This window comes from Leptopilina boulardi, unplaced genomic scaffold (genome assembly GCF_019393585.1).
Source record: "Leptopilina boulardi isolate dan_hultmark-lab unplaced genomic scaffold, ZJU_Lbou_2.1 LbouV2_316, whole genome shotgun sequence".
Taxonomy (NCBI): Eukaryota; Metazoa; Arthropoda; class Insecta; order Hymenoptera; family Figitidae; genus Leptopilina; species Leptopilina boulardi.
In genome coordinates, this window is record NW_026137881.1 from 3527184 (window position 1) to 3546220 (window position 19037).

The 19037-nt window shown below is 29.0% G+C and overlaps 1 protein-coding gene across 1 annotated transcript; it reads right to left on the reverse strand.

The window, feature by feature from the left end:
- Window positions 1–2746: 2746 nt before the first annotated feature.
- LOC127284006 (zinc finger protein Elbow) lies at window positions 2747–18368 on the reverse strand. The gene is made up of 2 exons (XM_051309270.1): window positions 17889–18368; window positions 2747–7195 (listed from the first exon to the last, which is right to left on the reverse strand). Exons 1-2 carry the CDS (start codon window positions 17949–17951, stop codon window positions 5813–5815), a joined length of 1446 nt encoding a protein of 481 aa, XP_051165227.1. The 5' UTR covers window positions 17952–18368; the 3' UTR covers window positions 2747–5812.
- Between the last annotated feature and the right edge of the window lie 669 nt (window positions 18369–19037).

Genomic DNA, 19037 nt, shown 5'->3' on the forward strand with positions numbered 1-19037 from the left:
AACGCGCTCTAAAAAAGGACCTAAAAAGTAAATGAATTATATACTTATATACACACAGAAAAAAGATTTCTTTGATTCAAAGAAATTGTTTTAAAAAATTTTTCTCTTGATACGAAGAAAATTTATTTGTTTAAAATAAATTATCTTTGATTCAAAAAAAAAAAAAAATTATTTTCGTTTAAAAGAAATTTTTTATTTAATTCAATTAAATGTTTCTTTGACGCCCATAAATAAATGTTAGAATTTCTTGGATTTAATGCACAAATATCTTTGACCCACTTGGAAAGATTCCCCGGAAAGTGACCCCTGGAGGTTCTAGCAGAATTCCGCCGGAACTTCCAACGTAATTCCGTCGGAATTCCATCGGAGTTCCAAAGAATTTCCGATGGGATTCCGTCGGAATTCCGATTAATTTTATTTAAAATTTATAGTGTCCTAATTCCGCCGGAATTCCATCGGAGTTCCAAAGAATTTCCAACGGGATTCCGATAAATTTTTTTCAAAATTTTTAGAGTCCTAATTCCGTCGGAATTCCATCGGAGTTCCAAAGAATTTCCGATGAGATTCCAACGGAATTCCGATTAATTTTTTTCAAAATTTTTAGAGTCCTAATTCCGTCGGAATTCCATCGGAGTTCCAAAGAATTTCCAACGGGATTCCGATTAATTTTTTTCAAAATTTTTAGAGTCCTAATTCCGTCTGAATTCCATCGGAGTTCCAAAGAATTTCCGATGGGATTCCAACGGAATTACAATTAATTTTTTTCAAACTTTTTAAAGTCCTAATTCCGTCTGAATTCCATCGGAGTTCCAAAGAATTTCCGATGGGATTCCGACGGAATTCCGATCAATTTTTTTCGAAATTTTAAGAGTCCTAATTCCGTCGGAATTCCGGCGGAATTTTTATAGAACCTCCAGGGGGCATTTTCCGGGGAATCTTTCCAAGTGGGGAATCAAAGAAATTTTCTTTAAAACTTCTGTAAAGAACGAGAAAAATATATATTGGTATATTTTCCCGAATTTAAAAGGTTATAGGTATATTATAACGACTCTTATTAACAAAACAAAAATAACCGAAACGATTAATTAATTTTAAAAATGTCGTATGTCTGCGATCGTAAAAATTCAGTAATAAATATATATATATATTTATGTATAGATATGTGGCCAGACTTAAATTGGAACATCTACCAAAAAAAAAGAGTTCAAATCCATTTGTTAAAAATAGTATATATAATTCAATTCTTATTTTATGATTCATTTATAAGTGCATTTCATTTTATTTCGTTTAAAATTGATATTGCTATTTTTTTTTCTTTTTTTTTTTGAACATGTGTGAAATCTAATTGTGGATTATTTTAAAAGCTTGATATATAATTAATGCAATATTTTAATATTCTTATAAATTATAATTAACTTACCTCATGTATATTTTCTATCGAATTTTGTAGATTTTTAATTTTCTTTTACAAATAGTAAAAACGTGAAAAATAATGACATTTCTTTGTGAATTATTAATATTTATTTGATCAATATAAAAATTACTATACTAATTTGTATAAACTGCAATATATATACTATAATGATAACGATAATTACTATATCAATTAAATTTATTACTTTATAATGATTGAACAACAAAAATAAAATAAAAATAATAAAAAAAATAAAACCAAAAAAAAAATCCACAAAATTTCATATATGGCAACAATTTTTTTTTTCGAATAAATTAATTTCTAAAATAAATTACCAATTTTTTTTTAAATTTTAATTTAAGGAATTTTGGAATAAGAATTTTGCTACATAAATAATAAGGCATAATTTTTTTTTGAGTAAGAAACGATTTGTTGTATTTCACTTTCAGAGAGACTCAAACAAGTTCTATAATAACGTAACAACAATAATAAAACAACGAAGAATTCAGTGTGTGTGTGTGTGTGTTTTTTTTTATGTATGTATGTGTCACATATTTGAAAAATTCAATTATCTGCATATTACTAATCACATATGAAAAAAAAACGGAGTTACCTAAATGAAAAAAAATCTTTGTGAGCAAGAGACATCGGCATTTACAACGCCCAGAAGAATAACATTACAAATAATAATATAATAATAATAATAATATAATAATATAATAATAATATAATAATAATAATAATAATTACTATACCGAATAAATCTATTTACAGTCGATATTATATGCACTTATTTTCTAATAGTTGTCATTTCGTTCTTTGAGTTTATTATTATTCTTCAAATTAAAAACGTCGTGTGTCTTTCATACTTTTTGAAATTGTTTTTCATTTTTTTTTTTAAATTGTAGAACGTCATGTACACACTTTTAATATTATCGCCCCGTTAGGGATGAGACTAACGAATCCGATACTAAAACTTTGGTTACGCAAAAATAGACGATCAAATATATCGTTAGCACTTTGCCTCGTATTAATGTTATCGCGGGGCATATATATATATATCATACGTTTATGAACAAATTTACATTAATTACAATTACAGTGTTTAGGATATGAACACGTAAATCATAAATATAGAATAATGGACATAGACTGATTTCATCAGATCAATCGCAAATGATTACCCCGATTTTTTTTCGAAAGAGAATTTTTTATGGTCAAGATCGATTGAAATGTCTTCACAGCGATCATTCGGTTAATTATATTTTGAGATAGAAAAAAAGTTTATTGAGAATTGACCAAAAGAAAAAAGTTTTACAGATGTTTGACGATTTTATTTTTTACTTTTATATAAAGTGAACGCATAAATATGTACTTGATTTCAGTCAACTATTTATTATTTTAAGTTGGCAATTATTTTTTGAGGTTATGTTAGTTGGAAATTTTCATCTGTTCCTTTGACATTTTACATCAAGGAGAGTCCACAATATATTGAATTGGCATCGCTTTGGTTTTTGACTTACCGAGTTATGTAAAAATGGTGCGCGCGCGCATCGTTTTTACATAACTCGGTAAGTCAAAACAAAAACAATGCCAATTCAATTTATTGTGGAATCTCCTTCATAATTAACAACTTCTTTGTTATTTTAAATGTGAAATTTTCTCAAAGGGAATATTATCCTAGCAATAGGGTATTTTTCAGTAACATAACCTCAAAAAAAAAATTATGTATTTTCCCTTTACTCTATAATTGATTTAATTAAAATCAAAAAATTTTATGTAATTGTTGCGGGCTCCGTCTAAAAAATTAAACAATAAAAAAAGAACGTTAAATTTAAACAAATAAAAAATATTTTTTTACACTTTGATGAACTCGTTTAATTTGCTCAATATCACACATCAATATATAGACTTGCGTAAATAATATATCAACGAGAAACTAAAACTGGGCCAATGTTGACTGTAAATCAATGGATGGCAAAGTTCTCTTAACTTTCTATAAAAGACATTTTAGTGTTTTCTTTGACGTTGATGTGCTTCTTGATTGACGTACAGGTGACTTTTACTCTTATACACACATAAACGCTTAATTATTTACCGAACAATTTTTTTTTTTGTTTTTCTTTTTTTCAAATGGAATTTCATCAATCTCAATATTTCAAAATGTAATTTCTTATGCCTTCAATTAAAATTTTACATAACAAATAAAATTTATCACAATTTTTTTTTTTCTTTTATCAATTTACCGTAAAATTTAAACATATTGAAAAATTAAGTTTCATGAAATTTTACATCTGTAGTATATATATATATGTAAGTGAGAGAAGAATTGAAAATAGTTATTGCGAAAAAAAATTTTAGTTTTTGTGTTTAACACAAAATTTAAAGAAAATTACACAGTGTTGTTGATTTTTAATTGTGTCTAAAATTTTGAACATTTCAATGAATGAAAAAAATTTTTTTTGTTTAATTAAATTTTTATTACCTTTTTTATTAAAAAAAAGGACAATAAATATTTTTAATTATTTATTTGTAGCTACAGAAAGTAATATTTAAATAAAATTAAAAAAATTTTTTTTTGTTCATTTAAACGTTCAAAAATTTACACATGATTTTTAAACAATGAAACATATATATACATATATATATTAGAGTCTTTAGAGTTGACCGCTTGTGAATCATAAGCGAAGTCGCTCGAGTGCAAAAGTCATCAATTGTCAGATAAAAGAGTATATATGCTACTGTCACCGCAAAATTGTTATCGTGTAGAAATATGTTTAGCAGCGGAGCAAAATTATTATTGAAACTATATATTTAAAAAAAAAAATAATAATCTCGAAAAATTCTATATGAAAATACTCTGCTTCTGAATTTTAGTTTTTCTTTTTTTTTCTTTATAAATAATGATATTCAGAAAAATATTAAAAAATTTTATATTATATATAAAAATTGAAATTTGACTATATATATATTTTTTTAATTTTGAAAAACTAAATTATAATTATGAATTATAATTACAAATTATCATTATAATTTATAATTATAAATTATAATTATGAATTATAATTATAGATTATAAGTTTATCATTATAATTATTATCAATTATAATAAATATTTAACTAAATATGAAAAAAAGCAACAATTAACTTTGCAAACATCACAATGATTATATACTAATCTCAATAAGAAATATCGACTTATGTATATCACTTGTCCGAATGATCTTCCAAGTATAATTTCGCTCGAGCTTTTCGTATATATATGTTCATGAAGGAACATTAATTAGATTTATCATCAGGCACGCTCGTTTCTTTTCCCTCACAGCTATATAATATATGATGTTTTTTAATAAAATCATCATCTCTCTCTCTCTTTCTTTCTTTCAATATAACAAGAGGAAAAGAAGCGTTCACACTCGGAAATCACAGTTAAAAAAACTCACGCAAGTTGCGGTTCAGCCTATTCCTTTAGTTTTAACTTTCAAAAAATATTTCAATATGCTTTATTTGGATGTTAAAATTTTTAAAAAATTGGTTTTTATGCATTTATTTTACACCGAAATTTACGTTTATAATCAACGATTTTTTAGAAAAAATATTTTTTTTGAATGAAAAAATTTTATGTGCTTTTGTCCCAAATGATTTTAAAGATATGATTTTTTTTTAATTTGTAAAAGATTTTAAAGAAAGAAAATTGCAAAGCGTTGTTAATGTTTCTCAATTGTAGAGTGGGCCTAATTGAGAAAGCTGCGCGCAAAAGTAACGAGGATATGGGGGAACCAATCACCGTTCACTATCCCCCACTATTCAGATGTGCGCGCACAGCGTTCTCAATTCGTGCGAGTAAATGGGATACAAAAGATCGAAGACAAAAGGTCCAATCAAGAGAGCCAAAATTGTAAAAGATCCAAAAAAACAGAATGTTCGAAAAAGCAACAATTTTAAATGAAAAAAGAGAATTGAATACATAATTCGATTATTTAAACTTTATTTCACCAAGTCCGATTAAAAGTTAATCAGCAATTAAATCCCTAACCGACAAATCATGATTAAATTGGCTTTAGCTGATTAACTTTTAACTGGAGTTGGTGAAACTGGCTCTTAATTTTTTCCCCTTTTGGATCTTTTAAGATTTTTATTTTGTCCTTAGTGGACTTCGAACTTTTCATCCTTTTGGCTTGGACTTATTAATTTTGATCTTTTGTATCCAAAAATAGAATACAGAAGTACTTATGTACAACAGTACAAAAGGTCCATAATGAACTACGATTAGGTTCTTTTTGGAATTCCACTAAACACAAACTCAGTTCACTCAACAATGACAACGGGAGGCAGATAGTTAAATCCGTAAAGTATATTGAAACATATTTTGACAGTCTTTATGTTTGGTTTTGCACTTTAAGGATGCATACCGGATGTGGCACCAAGACGTGGTCCACCGTAAAGTGAATATGGTGAAAAATAAGGTGGCAGTCCGGCTGCTGGATGAGGATGAGGTGGTTGTAGAGGTAGATTTAACGACGACAATGATGGTGGTAGAAAATTTGAAGGCTTTCCATAGGGATGATAACGTGCCGTTGCCAATGGACTGAGCGGTGGTGTTGGATATGTCCTTGACAATAGAGGATGTGTTGGTGGTAATCCCGATGGTGTTAATAGTGAAAGTGCTGCCGCTGCTGCACTAGGATCACCAGTTGATACACTGGTATGACTTCTAAGATGTTGTAATAATTCCTCAGATGTACCAAACCTTTTGCCACAATATGCCGTATCACCAGCTATCCAATTACAGACATATGGAAGTTGTGATGCAGCAGCAAGTGCTGCCAATTGGGCATGTGCATAGGCAGCAGCTGCCGGTGTATGTCCCAATGGTCCATAAGGTGATGATTTATGATCACATTGAGTACAACCAGCTGGACATGAACCACCATTGGCTGTTGATGTTGGTATTTTTACATTTGCCGTCGATGTGGCGAGAAAATGTGAATTAAATTGACAACCGGTACAATAGGGATCGCGACAAACTGGTACTAAGGTATCGGCGCCTGTTGATGTTTTCATTCGAGCATAGCTGAGGTAGGGATTTGCTGCTAGGCCATTTTTGAGAGCTGCCGCTGCGTGATGTTGAGACATGAGAGAGCTTGCCATAACGTCAATGGGTAATTGGGAATGATAGCCAAGATAGCCGGAGGTTGAGATTGGTAGTGTTGAACCGGCTTTGAAAGTGCCGAGTGGTAGATCCTTGATGGATGGATCCGTCATTGCTAGCATACCAGCGGGACTGTAGGAGGGTTTCGATTGCAATGAGGGACTTGCTGATGATGTTTGTGGATCCGATGTGGATAGTGAAGAGCCGGAGATTGCTGCTGTTCTTGAGGAGGGTGATTCCCTTGAGTCACCGTTTGGTGTGGCGGTTCTACGACCCTGTGGCGTTGCTGCCCTTGCCGATGAGGCGCTTTGGTTACTGGAGCATCGTTTACTGTTTGCCGGTGTTCTTGCTCTACCGGACGCCGAATGACTTGATGCTGCTCTTTGCTCCTCGGGGCTTGATGCTTTCTCCCGTCCCAAACAAGACTCATAGGGCTTAAAGCTTGATCTTAAGGAATCGGACGCTGTAACGGAGATTGGGGAGGATTTCTCTCGAGACTGTTCAGAGGATTTAGACGATTTGCTGCTTTTATCCATTGGGGTCAATAGGGATTTACTGGATGGTGGGTCGGCTCCTATTTGGCTGCATGTCTGCGCAAGGAGGGCGAGTGGACTCTTCTTTGCGTCCAACTGAAAACAGAAAAATAAAAATTTCGTTAATTTGGAATTTTAAATAAATTACTTCTAATAATACTTCGAATACTTCTAAAAATCACTAACAGAAACTATCTAATTCGAAATGAAAGGAAATTATCGATAGTAAATATTTATTTAGACCTCCGTGACTAAAGGGGGAGATTATTTCAAGTGACTGATTGCATTTTTCATTCTGTCAAAGTATATCGCTATCGCGGGTTGACGCACCGTCTGAATAAACTGATCAAAGAAATAATATTTACCGGTCGTCGCATCAAGAAAGAAAGAGACAGAGAGAGAGAGAGGTAAAGTCTTGTGAAATTGGTTGCGAAACTTTGCGACCCATCGACGTGTGTTCTACGAGAGGCCATTAAACCGCCCGACAGAGGAGCCTTTGAAATGGAGCGAGGTTTACGATGCGTGCATCAGAGTATAAACGATAAAATCTCGAGACGGAATAAACGCGAATGTACATTATGCCCCGTTGACAAACGTCACTCTTCTTCGTGCCTTTTTGGTATACATATATATATATATATATATATATATATATATATATATATATATATATATATCTATATATCGTCGATTTCTATCTCTCACGAAATGTACTGCACCCAACGTGATGATCGAAGATTACAAATTACACGGATCATCAGCATTTGCACTATATAATTTGTACTCTTTTAATATTTGTACCTTTTTTTCCATATTATCATTCTATATACACACAATTTCCATTACACGCAATATTCTCTAATAACTTCCCAAGAAATGAGTCGATATTTATTTTAATAATAATCTCGTATGGATAATTTGAAAATTACTTTCTCACTTTTCATTTTTACATAATGTAAAAAAAACTGAAACGAAAAGTAAAAAAAAAGTTATTTCCTTAATATAAGAGTTTTGAGATTCATGAGATTAAATGACAAATTTACCGGAAATGGTGAATAACGAATTAGGATATTGAATATAATGCATATAGTTTAATTTTGAGATTAATTCACCTTCTAATATATATATATACAGTTGTTGAATCAGAAACTGATGAAGATAATAATAGTGATTTATCCAAGTAGAAAGGAGAAACCATGGTATAAAGTGCCATGAGAAACTTTCAAGACCTATTATGCTCGAGAAGTCAATTTACACAGACGTCTATCGACGTTTACGCATGACGAAATATGAATTATTTCCCTGTACATAATCAATTTCAATGTTTCATCCAACTTCTTTACGACTTGTTTTTAATATATATATATATATATATATATATATATAAAAAACCATTTGACTTCTTCATGAAACATTTATGTTTATTATCAAAATGAATTTTCATCAATTACAATGGTTTTGATAAAACCATTTCTTAAGGAATATTTAAATAGTTTGTTAAAAAATAAATTTGTTTTTGAGGTTATGTTATAGTTCTTAACCCTCTGTCTACAAAAATGGCCGTTATTGGTAAAAAAAATCGACAAATCGGACGCCTGGTGGGGATTATGGGAATTACATTTTTTAGCTCTTTAACCTAACTTAATAGAAATTATTAATTTAATAGAAAATATTAACTTAATAGAAATTACTACCTTAATAAAAATTAATAACTTAATAGAAATTACTACCTATCTAAAAATTAATTATAGAAATTATTATTACTATTATAAATCAAACATAATTTCTTATAAAAAATTTGTCAAGATAATTAATTTATCGCTGCTCTATACAATCCGTTTAGTTTAGAAATTTAATCTTTCAAGACGACGAACTAAGGTTTAAATAATAAATAATTTGCTGACAGCTCTTGATCGATCTAAAATATCGATAAAATATACATAGCGACATAACCTCAAAAATTAATTGTCTTTCAGTACTTTGCTATAGAGAGAGAGAGAGAGAGAGAGAGAGAGAAAGAGCAGGATGATGCGAGTAAAATATTTAAAGAGCATGAAGAAATAATAATCAATTAAAAAATTGTCTGCTTTTAATTAATAATATCAATGAATTTTTTAATGATACACAACCAAGAAAGAGGTATTTAATATTAAGAGTGATGACTTCCGGGAAGTGTAATAATAATTGAAAGAAAATATTTTGGAATCAGTGTTTGAAATACTTTCGGTGGAACATCAAAGGAATTATGTGGTTGATTATATCTGTATGTTGTATATATATATATATATATATATATATATATATATATATATATATATATATATATATATATATATATATACAGTTAACGCCAGTGATATACGAGACCTCGAAAATTTACTGCTAATTATATTTTCTACGCGCGCGGGCGTAATAGCGCTGCCAGTAATATAACGAATCGTGGCAATATGAACATTTAGTACAACACGATATTTCGTTTAACTGATTCTCCCGGGACAGCGATTTTCTCTCTCTCTCTCTCTCTCTCTCTCTCTTTTTGTGATGCAACTAATCACCGTTTACCGATTGTTCGTTGTCGACGTTCGGTTTTAATGCTTCACTGGATTGCAACCAGGGAGTTATACGATCGACCAAAACGTATTCACTGTTGACAGACTATAAACTTTCGATGCGCGCAAATGATTACCAAATATTACTGAACTACAGTGTTGTTCAAAATTATTAGAACGGGAATAAAAATTTTATACATTCTGCTATAGAAACTTCAATTTTTAATTTATTTTTTAAATAAGCTAATTTTACATTTAATTGACTCTAATTAGGTACAAAACGCTTAAAACAAATTAATTTTCTTTATAAAATTAATGAAAATAGAAACATTTTCACATAAAACCAATAAACGCATTGTTCAAAATTATTCGAACTGTCAACAATTTGTGACAAAAAGTGAAAACAAAAATTTTTTAACCATCAACTATTATCGCTTAATACTTAGTTGGACCTCCTCGGGCTTCAATCACTGCTCTCAGTCGGCGAGGCATACTATCTACCAATTTCTGCGTTGTATCCGGGCTGATTTTGCGCCATTCATTTTTGATTGTCTCAAAAAACTCATTCCTATTTTTTCGTCGTTCAAAAGGCAACTTCTGATCCAAAATCGACCACAAATTCTCAATTGGATTAAGGTCTGGACTTTGTGGTGGACTGCCCAGTAACTGAATTTTGTTTTTCGAGAAATAATCTTTCGCGACTTTCGACGTATGCTTAGGGTCATTATCTTGCTGGAAGATATATCGTCGACCCATACGCAAGTTTGTGGCAGATTGTTTTAGATTTTGGGATAAAACACCGACATACATACTTCCGGTCATTTTCCCATCAATCATCGCAATTTCTCCAACACCTTTAGAGGCGAAACAGCCCCAAACCATGACATTTCCGCCGCCATGTTTTACCGTTTGCAAAATATTCGCCTGTTTAAGCGCTTCACCTGATCGGCGCCATACTCTTTTACGTTTTTTTGATCCAAAAAGCTCAAATTTACTTTCATCTGACCACAAAACGCTGTCCCAAAATTTAGAATCCTTTGAAACATACTTTTTTGCAAAATCTAATCGTTTTTTCTTATTTATTTTTGAGATGTATGGCTTCTTTCTTTGGATACGGCTGTCTAATCCTGATTTTTTGAGTCGTCGGCGAACTGTTACAGCTGATACGTTTAATTTTAAGTCTTCCACAATTTCCCTTGACGATATATCGCTCTTTTTTTTAGCCAGTCTTACAATCATGGAGTCGTCTCTCGCAGTTGTCTTGGGTTTTCTGCCTCTCCCGCTCTTGTTTTCGACGAATCCAGTTGTCGCATATTTTTTACACAAATAGTAGACACCGGACTTTGACAATTTATACTTTTTTGCCAAGTCTGCGTATGATAATCTATCTTTTCGGTCTTCAATGATGCGATAGCGAAGATCATTGGAAATTTCCAAACTCTTGGGCATTGGTATTGTCCTGATTATTTCTCACACCCTAAATAATTTTTTTTTAACTTACGATGTTATAAAATACAAAATTTATCGAAGTGAAAAGGAAACCGACTAATACTTACTTGAATATAACTTTTTTTATCAGCCGTTCGAATATTTTTGAACACCGAAAATAGACAATGTCAAGAGAGAATAATTTTTTCTGCAGATTACGCGATGTTGTGCAATAACTACAATCTGTAAACATTCAAGGAGAACATAAATTACTAAAAAATTGTTACTCAGAAGCAAATAATTAATTTATAAAAATTCTGCAATCAAAAAATGACATTTTTTCAGTCCGTTCTAATAATTATGAACAACACTGTAATGTTTTACATCGTTGCGCTGATCGCTTTCATATATATAATGAAACTTCCATTTATTTTACGTCTTTAACTATAAATTTCTCGTATAACGATAGAGAGAGAGAGAGAGAGAGAGAGAGAGAGAGAGAGAGAGAGAGAGAGAGAGAGAGAGAGAGAGAGAGAGAGAGAGAGAGAAATCTTTGTATATACGCTATTCATTAAATCAATGCCCACTCTGTTTATAATACAAATACTTTTTTTACCCACAAATTTTATGCATATTTTATGTTTACACTTTTGAAAAATAAAAATTTTCCCGAATTAAAAAAAAGAGATGTAAACTTTTGAAATATTACAGTACGACAAAAAAAAATGACGAATGGTTCACTTTGACCAAATCACGCACCGAGAAAACTATTATTCTTTGAATCAAAGAAGTTTTTCTTTTTCTCTTAATTTGAATCAGTGAAATTTCACTGGTGAAATAGCTAGAAGTCGGTTACTGAATCATTTAGTGAAATTTTCACTGAAAATCAGTCATATATCACTGATTTCCAGTGAAAATTTTACTAAATGAATCAGTCAATCTGTATTATCGGTAATGGGTAAAACAGATTGACTGATTCATTTAGTAAAATTTTCACTCGAAATCAGTGATATATGACTGATTTTCAGTGAAAATTTCACTAAATGATTCAGTAACCGACTTCTAGCTATTTCACCAGTGAAATTTCACTGATTCAAATTAAGAGAGTTCGCATATAAGATCAGAGAAATGTTTTTTTTAATTAATTAATTTTTCCATCAAATTAGATCCGCCATTTTGAATTTTGACTTCAAATTCGTAATCACCGACCCCAAAAATACATAGATACCAAGTTTTATAAAAATTCAATAATTTTTTAAAAATTCGACCGCCACATTGGATCTGCCATTTTGGATTTCGAAAATCTAGTTCAATTTCGTAATCATCAGAGGCCCCAAAAATCCCTAAATACCAAGATGAAAGGTAAATCGGTTAATATTTGTAAAATTTGGTCGGACACATAAAATCCTCGGTTTTTTGAAGTTAGGAAAAAATCCTGATGTGATGGAGCAAAACGTATATATACTTCAAATTCGTATTCAAAAGAAAAATTCATTGATTTTTTTGTGCTCCTGTATTATTTTTCGAAATATTCATAAAATTTGTAAATTTTTCAAATTAATGAGAATTCGTTCACTAATTCAAATTCGTAAAAATTTTCACTAATTTTTTTTTTGTAAAATATTACTATCTTCACTAATATTTTTTAGTTATAATTTTTTTTTTCACAAAAATTTTATAGTGAAAGTGACTAAAAATTAGTAGAAAATTTTCACTAAATTAAAGTATAGTAAACGAATTTTCACTAATTCAAATTTAGAAAAGTATAAATAGAATATTTTTTCAAAAATTATTTTCATAATGTCTCAAATTATATTATTGTATACATATATTATAATATTGAAAAAAATGAAAATGAAAATTTTGTTTTATAAATTAATGCGTCAATTTAAGGAAAAAAAGAGCATAATATTTGCAAGTAAAATTATTAACAAGAAATGCAAAATAAAAAAAAATTTTTTTTTTTTTTTTAATCAGACTTTTATATGGTAGTATATATATATAAAGTATAAGTAAACAGTAAACAAGAAAAATAAACTTGTTAACATGTGTTTGCGGTTTTCTTGAAGATAAAAAAAAAAGAAAGAAAAAAAATATGAGTTGACCTTTCACTTGAACCGGAAAAGACATTTGAAAAAGCACAATAATCAATCATTTCACTTTTATCACAAACTTTCCTTGGTATAATTCATATTTATATTGTTATCTACAATTCTCAGGATGTATTTCTATATTTAAATTAATCATTTTTTTTTTTTTTAATTACGACTTTTAAATTTTATTTTCACAAATAAAAGAATATAATAGACAAAATGGATAATTAAAAATATAATTTAAAAAAAGTTCTAAATAAAGAAAGTAAGAATAAAATTTTTAAAAATGCAAAATAAAAAACGTAAAAATAAAATAAAAAAACTACTAAATGAAAATAGCACGGAAGCAAATCTTTATCTGGAACAGCGATAAGTTTCTCTAAAATAGCGAAAATTTTCGCTGTTTTAATGAAACATATCGCTGTTCCAGATAAAGATTTTTTTTCCATCAGAATGTTTAAAAAAAAAAATTAATTTAAGCTTTTAAAAATAATGTACGTAAATTATTTATATAATTTTAAAAATTAAATAATTTTTTGAAAAAATAGAAAATATTAGAAAGTTTTGAAGGAATAAGCGAAAGAAATATTAAATCGATTGCATTGTATGTGACAGTGTATTCATATATATATATATATTGTATATAGTCTGTATATATTACTATTAGTAGAATTTCTTGTGCATAAATAGAAATGAAATGTAGAGATAAATAAATTAGATGCATAAGTCTTACACATAGTGAATTTCATTTCTCTTTCTCTCTCTCTCTCTCTCTCTCTCTCTCTCTCTCTCTCTCTCTCTCTCATCGATTTGTCGATGGGGAGAAATAGCAAAATAATATTCAATTTCACCTACTCGAAACGATGGAAAATATTCTTACAATTTAATTTCCCCCACCCTCTTCTTAATCCTATAGCAATATTTAATATTTAATGAAGAAAGAAGCAATTTTTACGCTATTCGATTCTTGTTGAAGGAAAACTTTTCTTTTTTTTTTTTATTTTAACCACAAAACAAAAATTTATGTATCAAATATATAGAAACATAGAATATTTTACGAGGCATTAATAAACATTTTTTTTTTCGAATTTTTTATACCAAAAACGAGGCTGTTAAAAATTATACTTTGAATTCATAAAATTAATAGCTTATTTTTAAGTATAATAGAAAAAAAAGTCGATGAAAATTCATTTTCAGTTATATTTAACATGAAAATGTATATCTCTTTTAGGTATATTGAAATTAGAGTATTATATATATACATGAAATTGTGTGTGACTTATGCTAGTTTAGAAAATGAAAATTTATGACAATATTGCGTGTCAGTTGTGGGCTGAAACCCATAAATGAATATTGATTTTGACACGTCATATTGTATTTTATCTAACAAATATATATATATATTCTTTTTAAACGTTTTGTTCAATGAAGTTGATCATTTTGAGAAATAAAAAATTGATATCAATTTATGTAATGGAATGAATTTAATTATTATGAGGATTCAAAAAATTATATGTTCTAAAACTAGATTGTAATTTTTTTCAATTCTTTATTAGAATTTTAAATTAAAAATAGACTAATTCAAAAAATACTAAAACGAACAACGAAATTTTTTGTCACTAAATTTTCAGGATTTCAACGAATCTGAAGTACTCAACGTTTATGATAAACGATTTTTAAAAAAATAATTTTTTTAAATAAAAAATTTCTATAATTTTTTACCTAAAAAAATTTTTTTTTAAATTTGTTGTTGAATGAAAACTACAAGAAATATTTTTTAGGCAAAAAATTATAGAATTTTTCATATTTTTTTTCATCCGGAAAATAAAATTCTATAACTAATTTATTAAAATTTTTTTTAAACAAAATTTCATAACTTAGAATTTACTTTTTTATTAGAAAGAATTTTTTTTTTATCCGAATTTTGATTTTGAATTTATATGTATTTTACAGGAATTTTTATTTTATAGAATTTTTATATTTGTCCGAATAAATATCTAACGAAAAAATTTAGCCAAAAAGTATCCGAATTTTTATTTGTTTAAATTTACAATATACAGAATTTTTTTTTAAAAAAAGGCCGAAATTTTTATTTTCCAAAATTTTTATTTATCCGAATTAAATATCTGTCAGGAAAATTCGTAACAAAATCATTTTCTGTCGATTGTTTGTTGGTCATTTGGAATTTTGGAACAAATGAAAATTTGGTATGTTTAAAATTTCTGTAAAATATAAATTCAAACAAATGAAAATTCGATGTTTTAAAAATTTTGTAAAATGTAAATTCGAACAATTCAAAAATTCAGTTTTTTACAAATTCTATAAAGTAAAAATTCAAACAAATTAAAATTTGACGTTTTAAAAGTTCTATAAAATGTAAATTCGAACAAATTAAAATTTTGTAAAACCAAAATTTGAACAAATAAAAATTCGGCGTTTTATAAATTCTGTTAAATAAAAATTCGAAAAAATAAAAATTTGACGTTTTAACAATTTTGTAAAATATAAATTCAAGCAAATCAAATTTCTGCTAGAAAAAATAATTCTTTCCAATATTTTTCTGTGAAATAACAATTTTTTTTTTATCACTATTCTGTTTAATGAAAATTCGTGTAAATATTAATTCTGTTAAATTCATTGAAACCGAAAAATCTGTATAACAAAAATTCGTTAAAGTAACAAATTCTCTAATATAGAAATTCGGCTAAATGCAATTTGTAACACTAATTCGAAGGAATAAAAATTCGGCTAAAAATAACTTCTATAGGTAAAGAAAAAAATTCAGCAAAAAGTAACTTCTAGGTAAAGAAAAAAATTCAGCAAATTAATTTTCGACCCTAATCATACCGTCACAAAAATTTATATAATTTGTACACTGAAAAAAAAAAATTTATTTGATTCAAATACTCGATTACTTGACTATTATCAAATAAATATTTATTTGTATCAAATAATTATTATTTGAGTCAATTAAATGGTATTTGTTTCAAGTACAAAAATTATTGGTTCAAATACAATTTATTTAATTCAAATAAAAATTATTTGGTTCAAATAAATATTTATTAGATAATACTCAATAGTAATCGAGTATTTGAATAAAATAAATTTTTTTTTTCAGTATATATAGAGAAATATTATTTCCTCTAAATCGTTGCGATTATAACCATTATAAACTTCATCAACGTTCGAGACTCGTTAAAATAGAAAAAAAAAAACTACATAAATTTTAACCTTTTTTTTTTTTTTTTATCAAATCACGCGAAAGAAAATTGATTCCTTTGCTTATTTCTCAACTGGTGATAAATAAATGCCATCATTGCCAAAGTGAATAATAAACGCGAGATAATAATCATTCGTTTTGGTACATATATGTATGTATTTGTCATTACGGTTTATAGATGATTTTCAAACGTGATCTTTCAAGAGAATTTTTTTTTCTTTTTTTTTTTTTTTTTGAAAGAATTATTTAAAAATTGTTCCGCTAATTTATTTTTAGGTCGCGCGTTTCAAGCACACGTTACTTGCATACAAAAAAAAATGAGAAGAAATATATACATATATATGCATTGTTTCGCCTGAGCCGCACGCTTGATTTATGCCATACATAAATCAGAGCATGCGAGAGCCGAAAGCTTGCCAGCCACTCACTGTCCCCAAAAATAGTTTACAGGAGTTACATACACACACACACACACATACATATACAGGATAAAAGAGAAAATGCAATTCGTTCGACATTGACAGAACGCTGTCATGCAATATTAATGAAGCATTGGCGAGTAGAAAAAAAAATACACCGTTTAGACGCGAGAGATTCGAACATAAAACATTATTGCAGCATGTTCTCTCTTGTAAACGTACTTGGAATTTGAAAGCGTGTCATTTATATATATATATACACTCAATTCAATACCTTCAAATAGCGATGTGTCTCTCTCTATGCTTTGTGTCAATATATTCTTTGGACAATAATATTCGTGAATATATTTCGCACCCTGAATTCTAATGTTTCGAGAGAAGAAAAGAAAAAGAGAACGACGTTAAAAGATCTATTCAGAAAGAAAAGAATTACTGTTACTGAAACACTTGGGAGTGAAAAATATGAACTTGGGAATTTTACAATTCAACTTTTTTTTCGTTGAAGAAAAAAGGAAAAATCATCGCTAACATTTTTTTCAGTGTAGAAATAACAAAACGATTTCTAGTTTTCGAAAATCTAAAACGGAAAATAAAAACTCACTGTTTGTAAAGGTGCAAGATATTCTGAATCTCTTTAGTTTGCAAAAAAAAAAAATTGACCCATTGCTCTTTCTTCAGTGTAGAAACAAAAGAAAGCGATTTCTAATTTTCGAAAATCTAAAACCTAAGTTCTGGAATAAAAATTCAGTGTCGTCATTGGAGGTGTAAAATATGAAAATCTAAAATCCAGAATGAAAATTCAGTGTCTTTAGTAGAGGCCTAAAATATTTTTCACTATTTCTTCAGTGAAGAAAAGAAACAATTTCTATTTTTCGAAAATCGAAAACCCAATCGATCGTTGTTGGTATAGTAAATATTCTTCAACTTTTTTTTAAATATATAAACAAGAACTAAAACGATTTCTAATTTTCGAAAATCTAAATTTCAAAATAAAAACCCATTATTGTCAGTAGAGGTCTAAAAATCCACCCTTTTCTTCAGTACAGAAAAAACTTTCGAAAATCCAAAATAAAAACTCACTGTCGTTGGTAGAGGTGTAAGATATTCTGGACGAAGATACTGATTTGCGCTAGAAGTCAGCATCTTGACGAAACAGGTATTATAAAAAATTATTCCAAATTTGTGTCACAAAAAAACTTTTTTTTTCCTATTAACACATGTACACACCAAAAAGAAATATCACACAAATTAACTGGATAATCCAACAAAAAACGTTTTACACTGAAACCTCATACATATATATATATATATCCTCTTAATTTCTGCGAATCACTATTAGGCACCAAAACCCAAAAAAAAAACACACAACACTGGAAAAAATAATTTTCCAAAACTCTTTTTTTTTTTGTTTGATTTTTTTACTTTATCAAGTTTTTTTTGTTAAGTGTACTCTATTCTCGTCAGTGACATTTGAAAGACGTGACGATAAATGAGAGTAGAACAAAAAGAAAGCAAAACGAAGTCAACGTTACGGACTCCGAATCGCAACTGAACGGTGGGGGGAAAGTTGGTGGTATAGTCAGCAGAGTGTGGCAGGCCGGTCGCTTTACCCCCTCCTCTATTCAACTAGAATCAGCGACTATCTGGGGGTTTAGTTCCCCTCCTTCTACTGCTCTTCACCTCTATCCAACAACGTCATCACCACTACCAGTAACAACAGCGGTAGCAGGCAGAAGCAGCAGTATTCCTAGACTTTCGTCCCTGTTGACGGTCACGACGACACGATGTCCTGGCGGTCGTTGTTCGCGCCCAGCCGACATTCGACCCGAACAACGACGTGTCAACTTGTGCAAAATCCCACTCTCCCTCTCTCTCTATCTCTCTCTCATACCCCCCTTTTTGTATATAAACCGTCGGCATCGTCCGCGTTCACCACATCACGTTTTCATCACTTTTACCCCTTTCTACTATAGCACAAAAAACTTGTATGGATCTTTATGTCATACAATTTCTTGACATGTAATAAAAATTATTCTATTCATATAGGATTATATGTATACATATATATTTTGCAAATTAGGTTTCTTTATTTTTTAAATTTACACTGAAAGACTTTTTATTTGAAAAATTAATATAATTTGTTTCAGAATGAGAAAAACTATTTAGTCGAAGGAACAAACTATAGTTTCTGACCAGATAATACTGAAAATTAGTTATGGGCATATTAAT

Bases quoted from the DNA above. Each gene is read 5' to 3' on its own strand.
- LOC127284006 (XM_051309270.1), bottom strand. From the start codon at position 17,951: ATGCTGACTTCTAGCGCAAATCAGTATCTTCGTCCAGAATATCTTACA. The intron at 7,196-17,888 runs GTGAGTTTTTAT...TTCTGTTTTCAG, and splicing joins TTACACCTCTACCAACGACA to TTGGACGCAAAGAAGAGTCC.